Source organism: Anabrus simplex, chromosome 1, assembly GCF_040414725.1.
Source record: "Anabrus simplex isolate iqAnaSimp1 chromosome 1, ASM4041472v1, whole genome shotgun sequence".
In the NCBI taxonomy this organism is placed as follows: Eukaryota; Metazoa; Arthropoda; class Insecta; order Orthoptera; family Tettigoniidae; genus Anabrus; species Anabrus simplex.
In genome coordinates, this window is record NC_090265.1 from 263249493 (window position 1) to 263268786 (window position 19294).

General features: G+C 37.4%; 1 protein-coding gene across 1 annotated transcript in view; it reads right to left on the reverse strand.

Annotated features, from left to right (window-relative positions):
• LOC136886624 (alpha- and gamma-adaptin-binding protein p34) overlaps positions 1-19294 on the reverse strand; it is a 115365-nt gene that overhangs the window by 38160 nt on the left and 57911 nt on the right. The window contains exon 5 of the mRNA XM_067159429.2: positions 909-1070. Within this exon, the coding sequence (XP_067015530.1) occupies positions 909-1070 (162 nt within the window). The remainder of the gene's footprint in view (positions 1-908; positions 1071-19294) is intronic.

The following is a 19294-nucleotide window of genomic DNA, read 5'->3' on the forward strand; positions in this document are numbered from 1 at the left end:
AAAGAAATTATAGGAGTATACTAAGATGGTATGGACATGTAAAGAGGATGGAGGAGAAAAGAATAAGAAAACAGATGACGAAGATGAAGTTCAAGGGAAAGAGAGCAAGAGGGAGACCTGGAACAAGGTAGATTGATTCAGTAAAGCGGAGTGAAAGAAGAACAAACCTGGACTAGGATAAAATGATGGAAGAGGAATGGTGGAATGAGAGAGGAAGGTAGAGAAGTGCCATAAATGCCCTGAATCGGTAGGAGCTGGATAAGGGGGAAAGGAGGAGGAAAAGGAAGAGAAGGAGGAAGAGGAGGATGAATTAGGAGAAGGTGTTATAGGTGAAAAAAAGGGGGGGGGGGTGTTACAGGCAAGTAAATATGATACGTATATAAAAAATCGTAAAGTTTAACACTCGTAAGAGCAAGCAAGTTCCAGTCATCCCCGGATTACCTTATGCAGGTAGAGAGAAATCACCCTATATAAGAAGCTCTTATGGGAGGTGGGAGTAGATGACTGCATTTTTTTTTTTAAATATTCTTATATTTAGAGTAGTTTAATGGGTACACAAGATTGTGCACTCCGAACACATTTTAATTAAATTTAATGATCAATATCAATCACATTTCCAGTGATTATCCATAGAAGGCAGAAAAGGAATAACTTTGAAGACTGAAATGACACAAAGAACATACATTTAGAACAATGGGCTAAAAAGATATGAAGGTTCAAACATCGCACTGTGCCAGGCATGCATTACCCTTCGAACCGACTGTGTAATGAAGTACTTGTGAAAATGAACCAGTTGTAAATATTGTAACTCAAAATGCTCAAGGAGTTAATATTTGTTCTTTCATCCTTTGCCTATTATCATACAAAATTTCATTATATTTGAAACTGGTACTACAGTTGTATCTTACCTATTCTTTCCTCCATGGTCCGTTTATTACTATCATTGAGTGGCTCAAGCTGAATGCCTTGCAAGTCTTGACTTAGGACAGAAACTGGGCACTTGTTACTGTCCTCCATCATTTCACCATTCAGCATTGATTGTACTGTTTTTGAGAGATGCTGTGGTTTACCTGCAAATCATAACAGTATTCTACATACAACCACTAATGTAACTAGAGTTCAATTTTACATACTAATAACTTAGGGGCAGTTGCAAAGGGCATCTGTTTCGAGATGAGTATCTAATGAATTCTGGCAGTACATACAGCATAAGGTAGAGGAGGGTAAGAATATGCACTTAGTTTATTTTGGTTAATAACTTTGTTATTACGCTATCCTTAATTCATAAAACAGCACCACATGAAAGTAAAACAATCAAACAACGTTGATACGTAGTTAGAACACATTACTCTTCAAGTACATTACATTAATTTATTTCAAAGAATTTTTGGGAAATGCGAACTCTTGGCCCCCCTGGGCAGGTAAGAGTATGCATTACGGAGGCCAAGAGTACGCATGTCAAATAATTTATTTATAATTTTCCCTGTAAATAAAAATGTTACCGTCCATATACGACAATAAAATTAAAACATCTTTCAACTATACCCAGTGAGAAAATAAATGTCTGAAAACAGCTAAGATGCCTGGAAACAGCTAACAATAGTCAAAAACAAAAGCACCTTCGCCCTCGTAAGAGGAACATAGTTCATGCCACCACTCAGAACACTCATTACACTGCACCCAGACATTATCATCCTGCACTTCACCACAACCTGGCCAGACGTATTCCACAGTTTCAGTTTCGACCACCTTTGAAGTTGAGGGTTTATCAGTGGTTTTGGACGTGATGAAGTTAAGTTTACGCTTAGTCGAACTTCTCGCAAGTGTTCTTCCTCTTTCTTCCCAGCTTTAGATTTTACCCTCTCTTCCTTCCTACGAAGCTCTTCATTATTTTTTTAGTAGTTTCTCCACGAGTGCATTTTTGTATGGAGAATCTGATAGAATTTCAGACCTTTTCCCATGCCTTTTGGTGGGAGTTTTTTTCTCGTACTTCGGCAGTGGGTGAAGAGCATTGATTCTAACACTTCCATTAGATTTATCATTTGCTGTTTCTTCGGTCGTCTTTTCAACTCTTTCCACCTCTGAGGTCACTTCTATAGCTTCTCTCTCTACCGAATCTTCTTCAAAGTCCCCTTCGGGCATTCTAACATGAGTGACCTCTGTGGGAAGAAAATCTTCCTCCGAAAAAATATTAGGGTTGAATGGGTAAATACCCGTAGCAAAAAATGAGTGTGCCGCCTTTTCAGTATTTGCTACTCTATTGAACGCGGATTTAAACAGCCCGGATACTTGTATTTGAGTGACAGCTCTCCCTGGATGAGAACACAACCACTTTTCCACTTCTTCAGCGTAGATTTTCTTGAAGGGAGCAAAAATTACCCTATCCAGTGGCTGCATCATGTGACTTGCGTGAGGTGGCAGGGACAGGAGAATTACGTGATTCTCTCTGCAGAAAATCACAGCCGGGAGAGAACAATGGGACACATGATTATCCAGAATGAGGAGAACAGGGTCATCGGCAGAAGGCTTTGCGTGATTAACAAAGTGTCGTAACCACTGCAAGAAAAGCTCTGTGTTCACATAACCAGAATCTGAAATCATAGGCAACGTGACTGTAGGCGCACCCTGGAAGAGTTCCAATTTCATGCGTTTTCTGGGGAAGATAAGACCAACTGGTATGTAATTCCCAGTCAGATTTAGGTAGAAAACAGCTGTAATTATCTGACCTCTCTCCCCAGACTTAATTTTTGAACACTTCTCTTCCCAATTTTCGCATAAACTTTAGGTGACTTGTTTGGAACAGTGGAAACTCCTGTCTCATTCATGTTAAATATTCAATGAGGTAGAAACTGGAATCTTTAGAGGCAGTCCTTCAAATTGACAAAGAATCTGCTTGCCTGAACTTTATTAAACCCCATAGCTCTGCCTAAACTACACTGCTCGGGGGTGCGAAGAGAGAGGCCCTGTCTCTTACAGAAGTTCACTACCCAGTCCTTTCCTGCTTGCTTTCTTTCTTCATTGAAAGGATGTTGAAATCCGTTCAAACTTGCAAAATCATACGCCACTTTCATCAGCTGATTTCTGGTTATTACATGAAACCTTGAATCTAAGTCTTGAACATGTTTTGTGAGCTCACTTTCCATGGATTCATTAAATAATTTCTTAAATCGGCCTAATGAATCCGGAACAGTACCCTGCAAGGACAATAAAAATTGCTAACTGAAATTGTATTTTCTCCCATCTTACTCTTTACACTATGTCAACTAATTTGGAGCCTGAAAGACAATACTCACTGCTTTAAATCTTTTCTGAAGGGTAGCCTCATTGACTCCTATTTCCTTCGCCACGGATCATTAAATCTCTCCATTCCTTGGAAGGACCTTTGCTTTATCAAACATTTCCTGAGTAAAAATACTCCTATCTGTCGTCCGTTTGTATTTACCCATGATGACGATCTGAAAGATAATATTATTGATAATAATAACAATTACAATTAACATTTCCCAAGAGAAACCTAAATGCGTTGACCACCGTAAAGAAAAGAATGATGAACAGATCATTTTTCGGAAGGCGGCCAAGAGTACGCACCTTCAAATGTGGTGCGTACTCTTGGCCGTTCTGTTCAGAGTACTGGAAAAACTCGCTAGATGGCAGAAGCGTTCGCGTTATAGTAAATTTTGACACAGTAGCGTGGAGTACATGAACACACAACTGTTATCGTATAAAACTAATTCACTCCATTTAAACTAACTAACCTTACACTCTTATTATATGAGTAATAAAATTTACAGTGAAAGTATCCAAAACAGGATTTTATCTCTCATTCGCAGTGAAATTCACGGAGCTTCTAACTCACTTGTAAACAGCACTCGGTAAGTAACATCTTGCCACGCTGCACCACGAAATCTTTATCAGTGCTACCAACGGTTGAATTAAACCACTGCGTACTCTTACCCGTCCGCATACTCTTGCCCCCCTCTACCTCATCTCAGTGCAAAGAACCCTTTGCAATACAGCCTACAATGAAGAAGTCTAAATGAACTACATAGCGGGACAAAATGAAAGGTAACTGAAACATTATAATAATAATTTCGTGTGGCTATTTCTAGCTGGGCGAAGCCCTTGTACGGCAGACCCTCCGATGAGGGTGGGCAGCACCTGCCATTTGTAGGTAACTGCGTGTTATTGTGGTGAAGGATAGTGTTATGTGTGGTGTGTGAGTTGCAGGGATGTTGGGGACAGCACAAACACCCAGCCTCCGAGACATTGGAATTAACCAATGAAGGTTAAAATCCCCGACCTGGCCGGGAATCGAACCCGGGACCCTCTGAACCGAAGGCCAGAGCGCTGGCCATTCAGCCAACGAGTCGGACACCGAAACATTGAAATGAGGTGAAGTTGGTGTTTTATGTTTATTTGTCACTGGAAATTCATTTCTTGCATGTTTCAGTGTTTAATCTTGCATGTTTACATTTAACTCTTCACTGATAGATCACCATACAGTAGCCATTAGCAAATCAGATTTGAGGTGTTCAGTGTTAATTCAGAAGTCATGGTTTTGGACGAAATGATGGACCGTCCTTGGCAGTGGTACATTGTGGGTATGAAGAACATTTTCAGAAACCAGAACCTCTAAAGAAAACCATTTCAAGTGGGTGGAAATGAAAATGTAAAATCACAATGAAGGATGACCTGGACAACCGCGCAGTTACCAATCTGTCGTATGGTAAAAGATTTTGGTGCTCATTCTTCCTGAATTTATGTGCTTCACGATTTTTATACTCGCATGCAGTACTGTTGACATGTTTTACAAATCTATATGAGGATCCGTAATTAGTGGAAAATGACACAGAGGTCATGTAAACAAGCAGAATTTGCAATTTCTAGACGGGGAAAAGCCTAATTAGTACACACAAAGACCGCTCCATTCAGCAAAAGTAACCATGTAGACGGTGGTTTCAAATCATGGCATCAATGGACCCTATTATATTCACGATGAAGACAGCAACTTCAACAACAGATATACAAGGAGAAGGTTAGTCTAGTTCCAGGCAGATTTGCAGACATTTTGTGATCTGCATCTCAATAAGAGTGTTTTCCAGCAAAATGGAGCCACAGAACATTGTTTGGCATGTGTTCAGAAGGCTGCATTTTCTCTTCCTCCTAGAAGTCTAGACCTGATGATGTGTGTTGTGTTACCATGGGAAATGTTGAAGAAAAATCATTTTACACTCGTACCAAGAGCCCTGTAACAACTACATGAGGACATCGACTAAGTGATGGGATAATGTACACGGGTGATTGTTCATCCGCCCTGTCAATATATTACAGTATTTGATTTTTACCTTGTTTTATACGCACATGTTTCGGGAGCCTTAACTCCCTTCATCAGCATTACAACATCAAAATCAACCTTCCCCAAATCCCGAGAACTAACATCATACCATATTTACATTAAACATTGCCTTATATAATAGTAAATTTGTCTGATATATATACACTGTTCTTTTCTTGATAATGTCTGTTATAATGTAGCACATAACACTTTAAATGGGTTTATTAGTTGAGACGGCCACTGATAAAATGTTGTTTGCCACTGTTTGTATTATTTTTGCCTCTAAGCATCATCTATCTTACTGTCAAATTTAAAATTATGTTGATGTTAAGATCCTTTATAGGATGCACTGATTTATTATTCAAATTATGTAACATATTAAGATTTAGTTATGTATGAAGCTATATGGGCAGATGATTTCGTGCTTGCTATTGTTGGACTTGATGTTTTATCAGAGCAGAACAAACCCTCCGTATATCCTTAATTTTGTTCTTTTAGTACTATAAAAAGAAGAGAACTATATTACACAGATGAAATAAATGTTAAAAATATATATAAATTATTAGCACTTACTTAAATAGTTAAAGAGAAGGAAGCCTATCCGCTTGCCAAACACTTACTAGAATGTATAGGCACCGTGCGCGTCACTCTAGCGGGCGGACGCAGAACAACATGTGAGGCAGACTCCAGACTCGCAGTAGCTGTTCTGTTATGACTGAGCGTGTAGTCACTCAGATGATAATGGCCATGGGGGTGAAGGTGAGATACGACAAAAGTACAACAGGCCGCATTTCAGGTTCAGACCACTTGGAAGCGCTGCAGGGTGTAGAGTCGCATCTTGATTGGCTGACTTGCCTCGTGGCCTATGCTCGTAGAATGGAAAATGGCGATTCAGTTCTGTACTGTTTAATACTGTTTAATTCTGTATGGTTATGAGAAGAAGTTGCAACGAAGAAGGAGCCGGTTAAAGTTTTTAGATATGGTACGCTTAATGTCCAAGTGTTGCTGTAAGTTTGAGTTCTGTAATTTTGCAATTTCATTGTAAGCTACATGTAATCAGAACATAAACATTGTTATTTTCTGCCCGAAGATGCTAAGTACAGTCTATTATAGCGTAGGCAACGGTACAGCGAAGGTAAGTTATGGAAATAAAGTTGTAAATAGTGTATTAAATTATACTTTTTCATTCCTTTCATTTCTTTGTTTTCGGTATTGAAACTTTGTTTATAAAAGTCATGTTCTTTATTTCAGAGAGGTACCACCTTGAGGTTAAAGTACTCCTGCAAGTTTTCAGCATGTACAAGTGGCTATTATGTCGATATGACTGGCAATCTCAACATCAAGAATAAGCATTTTTATAAATAAGGATTCTCTGAAGCAGTGGAAGCGTGTATGTCATGTGATTGATGGTGTAAATTGTTCTAGTTTTTATGTTTGTGAAGTTAATTTGCTTGAGAAGGACCTTATTAACTACCGGCATACTAGGCACCAATTAAATTTTAATGTTGTTCAATCAATCAATCAATCAATCAATCAATCAATCAATCAATCAATCAATCAATCAATCAATCAATGATCTGCATTTAGGGTGGTTGCCCAGGTGGCAGATTACCTATAAATTGTTAATATTTTCAACAAACTTGGAAATTTATTGAACATTTCCCTTGATCATTTATTCCAATCCCTTACTTCTTGTGCTATAAATTAATATTTGCCCCAATCTGTCCTCTTTAATTCCAACTTTATCTTCATATTAAACATCTGGAAACTATCCCCTATAATCCCTGTAACTTAGACATGCCTGTGTAAAGTAATAGCATGGCATAAAATAGAAATGTATTCCTGAATTAAATTTCAGTAATTTCACAAACAGGATTTGTAATCTAGATACTTCAGTATTACGTGTTGAAGAGGTTGAAATTGGAGAAAACACACAAACTGTTATGGATGAAGGCGAGTACCATTTTTTTTTTTGTCAGTAAATCATTTATCAGTGCTCAGTTACAGAATGCTAACAAAGCTCTATATGGTATGTGGTGGAATGAGGATAAGGTTATGGCACTTTCAATTTATAAATGTGGGCCACGCTTATATCAATATTTAGTTACTTGATAAGCTTCCCTGTCAGGCCTTTGAACTCTTTACCATCTCAAGTGCCTTATGACACTGGTCTGAATCCATCCATAGTTGAAGTGCTGAAAGTGCAGGTTCTAAAATGTCTGATATTGACAAATACTGTACCCTCCTATTTGATGAAAAGTCGCTAGGAAAGGGGCTATATTATGAAGCTAATAAGCAAGGTATATGTGAGTATGAAGCTCTTGGTCTTTTAGGAAGGTCATCTGTTCTAGCAAATCATGCATTAGTTTTCATGTTAAGAGGTATTCACAGAACTTGGAATCAAATACTGTAATTGCCCATTATTTCACCACAAATTCAGTACCAGCATGTAATGTAGCCTTACAACAGCTGATTGAATTTGTTATAAGTAAGGGTTGAAAGTTGTTTGCACAATTTGTGAGCATGGCTCGAGAAATCAGAAAGCATTGTCAAGGTAATTTAGATAGACCCAGTCCATTCCATTTTCTTGTGAATAGTGAACCAATTGTTGTCATGTATCATGTTCCCCTTTTGAAAAATACCAGAAGTGCCTTAATTGAAAATAAGATTCAGGTTAATGATCACAGGGTGGTAAAATTTAAATACATTCAATACAGACCAAGAGAAAAGATTTAAATCAATAAATAAATACTGATCTGCATTTAGGGCAGTCGCCCAGGTGCCAGATTCCCTATCTGTTGTTTTCCTAGCCTTTTCTGAAATGATTTCAAAGAAATTGGAAATTTATTGAACATTTCCCTTGGTAAGTTACTCCAATCCCTAACTCCCCTTCCTATAAATGAATATTTGTTCCAGTTTGCCCAGTCTGTCCTCTTTGCCCAAACTGAGAAAACATTTAAACTTCCAGGATAGTTATGTGAATTAAAGTTAAAGTTGCTGCTGCACAGTTAAGCCATACTGTGGCAGCTGTAATTGAAACATATGTAGCTACTCAAAGTGTTGCCCTCAGAAGCTATATACATAGCAGAATTTGTAGAAGCAAGTGACAACCTTCTGGATTCTTTGAACAGTTGTAACCAGAATGCCCATGGAAGTAAGATGTATAGATGTGCCCTTTCATGAAATTCTCCACACATTGAGTTTTGGAACACTATTCTAAAAGAGATATGTACCTGGAAAATAAGAGACCTTAAAACTGGTAGAGATAAGACATGCACATTCAGTTTCATTGATGGGTGACAGATTACTATAAGATCTATTATGTTTTTGTGGAATAGGTAGAAGAAAGTAGGATTCAGGTATCTTAATATGAAAGTTGTCAATCAGGAGCCCTTAGAGAATGCATTATGTTGCATATGACAGCATGGCATTTCCAACACAAATCCTACATGTTTTCAGTTTGTAATACCTTTAAAAACTTGTATTGGAAATAATATGGCTTTGCCCTTCAAGACTATGGGTGTGACAGTGATAATTGTTTTCCCCTTAGCAATTTATATCAGTTTTTTTTAAAGTGCTGATGATGACAATCCAGGAGTACATATGTGGCACTGGCTCTGTTGATCATGAAGGTATAAATTACTGTCTCAAGTCAGACCAGTGAATCCCACTCTGAACTTTTAAGAGGACAATCAAGCTGTGACATATGTAGGATATATTTTGAAAGTTTTAGGTATAAATAATGAGCGTGATGTGTGCAAGGAAAATCTATATTCACCTAACTTGACTAAAGGCCATTTATTTACATATTTCAAAGAAACAGTTCATCAGCTAACTTGCAGTACGGTATGCCAGTGAACAACTGAAAGATTTTCTGCTTCATATTCATGACCCATTGTATATATTTTTGGACAAATATGGTCATACAGAAGCATTAGAAGATAGCTTTAAAGGTGTATTTTTCAGGCCAGCCTACACCTTTTGTAGGAAACATTGTCTTGAAAATGTAATTTTGCAGGCTGCTCTTCCATTCTCATTTAAAAGAGTGTAAACATTTGGTTGAGAGAAAGTATACAGCTGGACATGACAAAAAGGTTTAAAAAAATTCAAATCCCAGTTTGTGTTTGTAAACAGTGTTAATTCTGCTAGAATTTATTATCAGGTTAGCTGTACACAGGCTTAGGTAGTTTTAAGACTTGTGCACTTGTATAGACTGTATGATTGCTTGTCCTATTTGCTGGCACCAATATATTTTCTTCATTGGTGGATTGGGTTTGGTATGCCATATGTTGGCCTAGGTAATTTCGTTTTAAGACTTGTGTGGTTATAAGCATTATATGTATAGCTTATTGTATACTGCTTGTCCTTCATTGATTAGGTTACACATTGTCATATGTAGGCTGAGGAAGTTTAAGACTTGTGTGGTTGTAAATATTATCTGTATATACTGTATGGGTTCATGGTGTGGGTTTTTGTAGTCACATCCTAGTTCGTGAACCATGGGCAAAGGTTGAGCAAGTGGTCCTGAGAGTCCTGGGATCTGACACTTCGAAAAATGAAGGAACCTGTCAAAGAAAAGGGCCACAAGGGGCAGGAAAATGAAATACTCCCTAGACCTCCATATGTAATACCATCAGAGGAAAGAACAAGAGTTGACTAAGGGAAGTTGGATAGGATAGACTGTGAAGAGCCTGGCCCAAGTAAGTGGAAGCAATGCTAGGACTCAGGTAAGGGCTTCGTGGTCGCCAAGCCACGCTCCCAATTCCAGGGTCCCTTTTAGTCACCTCTTATGACAGACAGGGGATATTGTGGGTGTTGTTATATCGCCCCCACCCACACGAGGAACTAATGGATGAAGATGATTCCTAGGGGAATTATGGACTTGGTTATGGAGGGTGAGAGAGGTAGGGTAAGACCAGGGCAATGATTAGACAGAGTTCTCAGGGATTTTAAGGTCAGGTTCACCTTTGGGGGGGGGGATAGAATAACAACCACAGTATCTCCTGCCTGTCATAAGAGGCGACTAAAAGTGGCCCTAGTGGCTCCAAATTGGGAGCATGGGTTGGTGACCATGGGGCCCTTGGCTGAGTACTGCATTGCGTCCAATTACTTGTCAGGCTCCTCGCTTTCATCTTATTTTATCAGACCTCCCTTGGTCAGCTTTTGTTCTTTTCGACCCTGACGGTACTAGGTTGCGAATCCTAGGGAGTCTTTCTTTTCATGGCCCTTCTCTTCCTTTGGTCGATATCTTCACTTTTCGAAGTGTCGGATCCCTTCCATTATTTTCTCTCTGATTAGTGTTATAGGCCTATAGAGGATGGCTGATTACATGTACTTCTTCTCAAATCAATAATCACCATCACCAACACTTAAAAGTCAGAGGTGTAGAACTAAATGAAACCACAGAGCTAGTTGCAAGAACTAAACAACACCACAGAGCTAGTTGCGAAAAGAGGGCTTTGAAGAGACACAGTTAATTTACAGAGGATTGTAGGGTGAAAGGTGACAAGGGCCATGAAAATGAAAGATTCCCTAGGATTCACAACCTAGTACCGTCAGGGTCGAAAAGAACAAAAGCTGACCAAGGGAGGTCTGATAAAATAAGATGAAAGCGATAATGAAGATGTATGTATTTTATTGATGCTTGTACTTTTGCTGAAACCATGGTACTGTAGTCTTCATTAACTGATGAAGGCCTAGGCAATTTGAAGGCTTGTATGGTGGTAAACATTGTTTGTGAACATTGTAATGAAACTACCGCCTCTGCGACAACGCAGATCGCTGATGATTGATTGACAGACTGATTGTCTTCTTTCATGTACCTATCCTTTCTCTGAAGGAAAGATCAGTTTCATCTGCTTTTCCTGTTGTCATTTATAATGTTTGTAGTGTTTTCAATGTATTAATTAAGTTGCAATTCAATAAACTTCAAATGTCATCATGATTTCGTTTTTATTGGTTGATAAGATTATGTTAGTGTTTCTCCCACAGAATACAAACCACTCAAAGCTCCCCATTCCAAACTGAACACACGTCATTGTATGCGACGTTGTGGTCCTGTTCCCAATGACTATCCTGCGTCCCCACACGTTTCTCAGCATTTTAACATATTGAATATATTGAATAACATATTGAATTCCGTTTCATTATGTATACGAAAGTCTGAAAATACAAAGTAATTTATGAACCAGTAGTAAAACATATTGCTCAGTCATGCCATATTCATTATGAGAGAAAAACTGTAGACTATGACATGTTATTCAACATGTTAAGATATTGAGAAACGTGTGGGGAGGCGGGATATCCTATATAACGAAACAAAAGTTCTCATACCAGGAGGTACTTTTCAAGCTAATATTTTCATACCTATAACCACGGCCAACTTGATGCGTCGCTCTCGCTAGCGCAGGAAGGGATCCATTTGGCCGTGCTATCACTTAGCATCCAGGCCACTAGGAGCGCTGCGGTCACCTTTGTTTCCAAGCTCTAACATGGACTGTGCACTTCTGTTATATATTGGCGTTCTGTGATAATGGCAGAGAAAAGGAGAAAAGTAAACGCAATTGTTGTGTTGTCAGATGTTCCAATACTTACGCAAATACGGCATGTGAAGTAAAAATTTATTGTTTTCCAAAACGAGCGATAGGTGTGGACCGAAGGAGGCGATGGATAATACAAGGAGTTAACCGAACAAAGTAAGTAGGAGGCCTACACATACGTACTGCACATGTTTGCAACAAGTTCAGTTGATCCGATTTAATTTTTAGCACTGATGGATCACTTTGGCAACCTACGACTTACTAAAGAATATGTAGTGCACATTTCATCGGAAACAAAAGATCTGGACACCCATTAAGTCCAGCCTATGTTCCGACAATATTTCCGGATGAATCCAAGAAGAGGAATGTGTCGCCGGGATCCAGCTTACAGCGCTTTCACTGACAACTCAAGCGATTAAAAAAAGGAAGAATCAGACGGAAAATTTTCAAGTACAGTTTGCCCAAGTAACATAACCAAGGATGCATCTGAATTTCATTGTTCAGACTTCATGTTTTCTTGTTCAATAAATGAAAACGACATAAATACAGAAGCATGCATTCCACTTAATTTCGGTCTGGGAGGGGACATTACGAAACACGATAAAATGTGTGGAACGGAAGACGATCATGCAGACATCAAGAGTCCAGGTTTCCAAGGCTACAGTTCCATAAGGAACAATACACAATGCGTGATTTAACAGGTGTGAACTTCAACGTCTTTGCCTTGCGTTATTACCAAACTGTGACGTTTCGAAATTATGTAAAGAAACCAGATTATTCATTTTCCTAATGAAAATGAAAATTGGACTGTCCTATTCTGCTTTGAGAGTGTTCACAGGGCATCAATTTCACGTATTTTTACGACCGTGCTTATGCAACTGGCACTGCGTACGAAACATTTCATATTCTGGCCTAGTAAGGAAAGTGTTCAAGAAACAATGTCTCCAGCATTTAAAAGAAATTACGGTAATTGTCGAGTCATTATTGACTGCATGGAATTTAGGGTTAAACAGCCTCCCCAAGTAGATCAAGAGATTGTATTTCTATTCTCAATGCAAGAGTTGCTACACTGCAAAAGTTTTAATTGCAATCACGCCCAATGGTATGATCTCTTTAAATCTAAATGTTACGGTGGAAGAGCTAGCGACTCGTTCATAACAACCGTCAGTGGTTTACTTTCCTTCAGCCTGGCGATGAGGTCATGGCTGATAAAGGATTTAGGCATCAGAACTAACTTATCTGGCCGCGGTATCATAATCATGACACCACCGTTCTTACATGATGGGAGATTAACAGCTGAGGAAGTTGAGAGTACTTACAATATTGCGAGTGTTAGAATTCACGTAGAAAGGTGTATTAAAAGAATCAAAATATACAATATATTACAGAAATTGCCAACAGAACATTTTCCACACGTGGATGACATAGTCTATGTGTTGCGTGTTAACGAATTTGCAACCTCATCGAATAACACGAACAACAAATGAACTTCCATAGCATTCTATTGCTTCACTTTCCATTTCACTTCCGTAAGAATGTTCAAAGCAGCTCCCCAATTGGAGATTCATTTACAAATGCGAGAGCTAAAGTAACAAAGTTATGTCGCCTAGTTTTGATCTGATTTGCTTTCGTGCTTGCAGATATTCTTATCTTTTTTTCTTGAAACCATCGAGGGCCTCCTGATTGAGATAGTGTGTCCAGGGAGATTTTAATTATATGATCTGTATCAACCTGTACTTTGCTGGTAAAAAACATTTCGTCACTCAAAGTGCGAAAGGTGTATGTCTGGCAAGTGCACGTCGTTAGAGACTTGTAAATGTAATAGCTGTGTCACAATTTCCTCACATTCTTCTCTCTCCACATCATTCACTACCCTGTCTATCAATAAGGTGACTACGGCCCTGCACGATTGTTCGACTTCAGTACTTGCTTCTGCTCGATGCTTTGTACGAAGACTGCAAGGGATGTGTTTTAAAATATCCTCAGTTAATTCGAAGGGGAGAAGATATGTCATCAAAGTCTTTTTACTGAACAGTTCTTCTACACGTTTGCCTTTCCTATATTTTTCTGTTGACATTGTTTTCGGGTTCGGTTTTCCCCACTGTTGCAAACAGTCTGTTTTGGAGGCAACACTTTCATTATTTATATAATACACTACCGCAGCTATGTGTTTGCAAGTTCTTCTGGCACCGGCAGGACAGAAACATTCGCTGGTAGAGACATTACGATTCTGGTCAACCTGAACACAAAATAAAAATGCGTACAACTTAGCAAACATGCATCAGTTAATGCTTACTAAATAAACTATATCAATTTTTACCTAACTACACCTTGCCTACCTCAAGTTTCACGATATAAGGCGGCAAATTGCCAGACGTTTGTCGGGTGACTTTTCCTGTGATGAATCCGAAACCATTCAAAATTAACTCTTCAGTGCCGTTCACGTGGCCACTGACAACAAGGTTTCTTCCTTTGTTGCATGATGATTCACTTAGATCCCCGAATTGAATCGCTTTAAACCTGCAACTTGTTCGAATGTTACACACGTTGTACTGAGACTCTCGCACTGCGCCTCACCTCTTGTTGCAGAACGGGCCACTATGTAGCGCTAGTAGTAGCATTTCGATCTATCTGCACGGTGCCTATACTGCTACATGACCTTGATCGCCAAAGAGGAGGGAAGGGAAGGTTAGGAGGCCAGACGGTTATGATTGATGTTATCTATTATATTATTTCTTTTCTCATATTGGTTAGCTAACTTAAATAACATATTTTCTTTGTTAATATGTTCATTTAAACTGTTGTCCATATTATGTTTCTGTTCTAAGTAAATTTCTCATTTCTCTAGGACGTCCATATATTTCCTTTTATTTGTTGAATGTATTAATTTCATATCTTGTTCTATGCCAGTAAATGAGTAGTTCTATTCATGCATATGTTCGCACATGGCTGAATATAGTATCTCCCGTACTTTTTGGCGTTTATATGTTCTTTATATCTAACGGCTAAGTTTTCTAACTGATTGTCCAATGTACCCTTGGTTGCAGTTGACATCTCAGTGTGTGTATCCCCGATTTATTGAATTGGTTGTCTGTGTTAATCTTACTTGAATTTGCAAAATTATTATTATTATTATTAGTTTGGTATGCTATTTCAATACTGAATTTCTTGAAACTGTTAGATCATATGAGTGCCTATACCTATATGTGAATACCATGTATTTTTTCTTTTCTTTCTGTGTTTCGAGAACCGTTTTAGGCTTATTGATGATTTTATACTTTATTTTATTGACGTAATTTCTCATGTAACCATTGCTTTTTGCTATATCGTAAATTACTGTCATTTCTTTTTTTACATTCTATTTCTGAAAGTGGTGTGGTTATCGCCCTGTTAAATAAATTATAAAAAGTGGCCTTCTTGTGCTATTCTGGATGACTGGAATCTTTTTTCATTATTGTGCTGTTTTGTGTTGATTTTCTTTTGGTATTCAAAGTGGTTGTTCTGCCTAGAGATTGTTATGTCCAGGTAATTTAAGGATTTGTTCTTTTGTTTCTATCATGAATTTAATATGTTTGTCCATGTTATTTAAAATATTCAATAGATCTTCTACTTTTACTGTAGTATTTGTTCGTTAATAATCACAAAATTATCATCTACATATCTCAGCCACAGCTCCAACCCTTGTATTTTATCTACTATCTTACTGAACTCCAGGTCGTCCAAATAAATGTTTGCTAAAATACCTGATGCCAGTGAGCCCATTGCTAACCCATTTTCTTGTTTGTAAATTTTATTATCAAATGCGAAGAAATTATTCTCTAATGAGAAAGTTAGAATTCATATGAATTCTTCGATTTCTACTTTATTTAACGCACTATGTAGACATAGATTCTTTCTTATGATGTTAAATGTTTCTATTATTGGTATGTTGGGATACATATCTATAATGTCAAAACTATGAATGGAGTTGTCTTTAGTCAGTGTGATCCTCTTTGTTTTGTTGCAAAAATCGATGGGGTTAACTAAATTATTTTTACTATTGAACGTGAAAAGTTTCTTAAGAAACCTTTGTATAATTTATGCTATTTTGTAAGTGGGACTTTTTTTGAATTAACCACTGGTCTGTTTGGTACATTCTCTTTATGGATTTTCGGTTGTGCTCTTAGAGTAGGAAATCATCTGCCCTGATAGCTTCATACATAACTAAATCTTAATATGTTACATAATTTTAATAATAAATCAGTGTATCCTATAAAGGATCTTAACCGATTTGAAATTTGACTGTAAGATAGATGATGCTTAGAGGCAACAATAATACAAACAGTGGCAAACAACATTTCATCAGTGGCCATCTCGGCTAATATAGCAGGAACTGTTCAAGAGTGTTTCGAAGTGTCCCATAAAGTGTTACGTGCTACATTATAACAGACATTATCAAGAAAAGAACAGTGTATATATATCAGACATAGTTAATATTATATAAAGCAATGTTTAATGTAAATATGGTATGATGTTAGCTCTTGGGATTTGGGGAAGGTTGATTTCGATGTTGTAACGCTGATGAAGGGAGTTTAGGCTTCCGAGACATGTATGTATAAAACAAGGTAAAAATCAAATACTGTGATATATTGACAGGGTGGATAAACAATTACCCGTGTACATTATTGTTAGGAGTCCAAACAGACCAATTAAGGACCGATAATGGACAAGTTTGTCGAATTTAAGTGATGGGCGATGTAACCCCTGAACAGTGCTCCCTAGATGGTTTCTTGTATCACTGAACACATAGAATTTGTTGTTCTCAATGATGGAAAGCATGTAGAACATGTAACTGTCCAATAAATATATTTTAATTAGTGACACTACTTTGATTACCTATTTTTGCCCCACCATGTACTTTAGAAAATTCTATGGGATTCCCTTCAGGAGAGATCCCTGGATGCTGGGGAAGCCTGAAAAGTGGGAGACTATTTTCAAGTTTAGGTACATAACATATGTAGTACAATGAGAGGGTTTAACTATAATGGTGAAAAAGGTCATCTCCAAAGTGACACCAAACTGACAATAATAGGAATAATGGCAAGCAGTTTTTCTCATTATGTCTATCTTTTCTAAATTTCAACAATTTATTCTATACAGTTCAGTTGAAATAAAAAAGATTGAACTCCAAGGCTATGCTAATCATACAATAGTTGCACTGACCCTGAGTATGTATAAAAGTTTGATATTGCAATAATTTCATATGGCATAAATTCAGTAGATTTGAAGTGTGTCATATTTGGGCTGTAAAACTATCAACCAGTGAATACTGTTCATCATTCAGATGCACACAATCAAAAATAGTTTCCAGCCTTAAAACAGTGCTACCAAAAGCATATTTTCCCAATGTTTCGTATCTTCCCAGTTTTCTTGATTAAGCCAGTTTTCTCCTCCTGCACACTCCTTTATTCCTTTTAGTCACCTGTGTATTTGTCTTCCTTATACCACAATCTTGCTATTTCTATTCTATCCTGTATTATTTTCTCCTTCCCTCTATCACTTGTTTGTTTTGCTAACCATCCAATTTTGTCAATTCTACATACTTGTAATTTCAGAAATGCTCAGGTAAGAATGCTCACAAGTAAAGGTGTATATACCCTGTGTATAGGCAACAGATGGACAGAAGTAACTTATCAGATAAACCACACATATAGATAGAGCACCTATAGAATATTTGGCCGTGGCCTTCATCAGTGGAAGAAACGTTAGAGAAAGGTGGTAACCAATGTGGAAAACTATATGCTCTGACAAGGTCAATTAAGGGGAAGTGTGTAGAAGAGAGAAGAAAATGGAAAAAGAAGAGTGGTCATCTGTTAAGGCCAGCTGTTTATGAAGACATGAAGAGCTGGTGATGTCCAACTTCAGTCTCTCTAAGCTCAAGAGAGTGGAAAGATGGGGTTAAAGGACTTTACAGTGAAACATTCTCTGAATGTGGTTTAGTGGAATTGGGTACAGAAAAGGATAAGACAAAACGTGTTATGGGTTTTGCAGGTAATGTTGTAACTACGTACCGTATATATGCGAATAATCGCTGCATATTTTTTCAAAATCTGACGCCAGGGGTAGATGGCTTGTGAGCTTGTTATAGATCATTTGTGACTAAGAAAAAGCTTCACATTAATTGCACAGCGGGAAGAAAGTATGATGAGGGTGAAAGTTCCATTAGTGATTTGGAGAAAATAAGGCTCATCCTGAATGGACAAGCACAAAAAGCAAAGTTTCCAGAAATCAAAAACAGGATATGCAAATATGCGAGTGAAAAAATTCAGTCTGGATATGGGATCACGAATGAAATGTGTTGGTTGAAAACTATAGCAAAGGCAAGATAATGAAAAATTACAAGCTCTAAGGATAGTCGTGGATGACTCAAGCATGTTTCTGAACGAAATAACTTCGGTATCCATGCACAATGTCTCCCAGCCAACTTAATTTGCAAATTGGGAATGCAGATCAGATGTATTTATTGCCCTGTAGCAGGAAGAAGCAGTAGTCTGCTACAGCGAGTGCAGCATATCGTCATAGGTAATACATTTCATATTAATCCGTATTGAAGAGCAATATAGTGTAAAACAAAAGCTAAAGGTTTCCACCTATTCAATGCTGTTGCTGCTGTAACCTTAAAAAAGTTGCATATATTTGTTGAAACTAGTTTCGGTCTTACCAGTCGAAATAAATAAATAAATAAATAAATAAATAAATAAATAAATAAATAAATAAATAAATAAATAAATAAATAAATTAAATGAAGCAAGTATGAAATTCAAGACAAGAAAAGATTTAAAATATAAAAAAAATTGTTTTAGCTGAGCTGAGTTCTAGAAGATTCCTCTAGTGCTGATATTTTAGTGTTTCACCTGGTCTTCTGTGAGCAAAAAAATGTAATCATTACTTTACTGGAGCCTGAAGTATGTTTTCATGATAAAGTTAGGTTACATGACAGTGTTCAAGTAATAAAAATAAAATGTTTGTCACAGAAACTTCAGGAGTGATACTATTTTAATTTTCAAGAATTAAATTGAACCTGCACATTCACCTAGTATCGGAATTAGAAAATTACTAATAAGTAAGCTGCAGTAGGGAATTCATGCGCGAAAACTTTTGAAAGCTTTGAACCAACTGATTATCATTCCATACTGATTTTAATGCCTTTTTTTGTATCTTTCCTGATTTACAAAAATGTAGATATAACGAAAATCTGCTATAGCGAATACATTTTTCGCTGTTATGAATTCTTGCTCTAACGTTTCTACTGTATTAATATTTAACAAAGCTATATAAATATATAGAAACATGAAAATTCCATGATTTTCTTCAACTTGTCTAAATGACATTGCCTTAAACATCATTAAGGATTCACATAAAATTCTCCATCACCATTTGT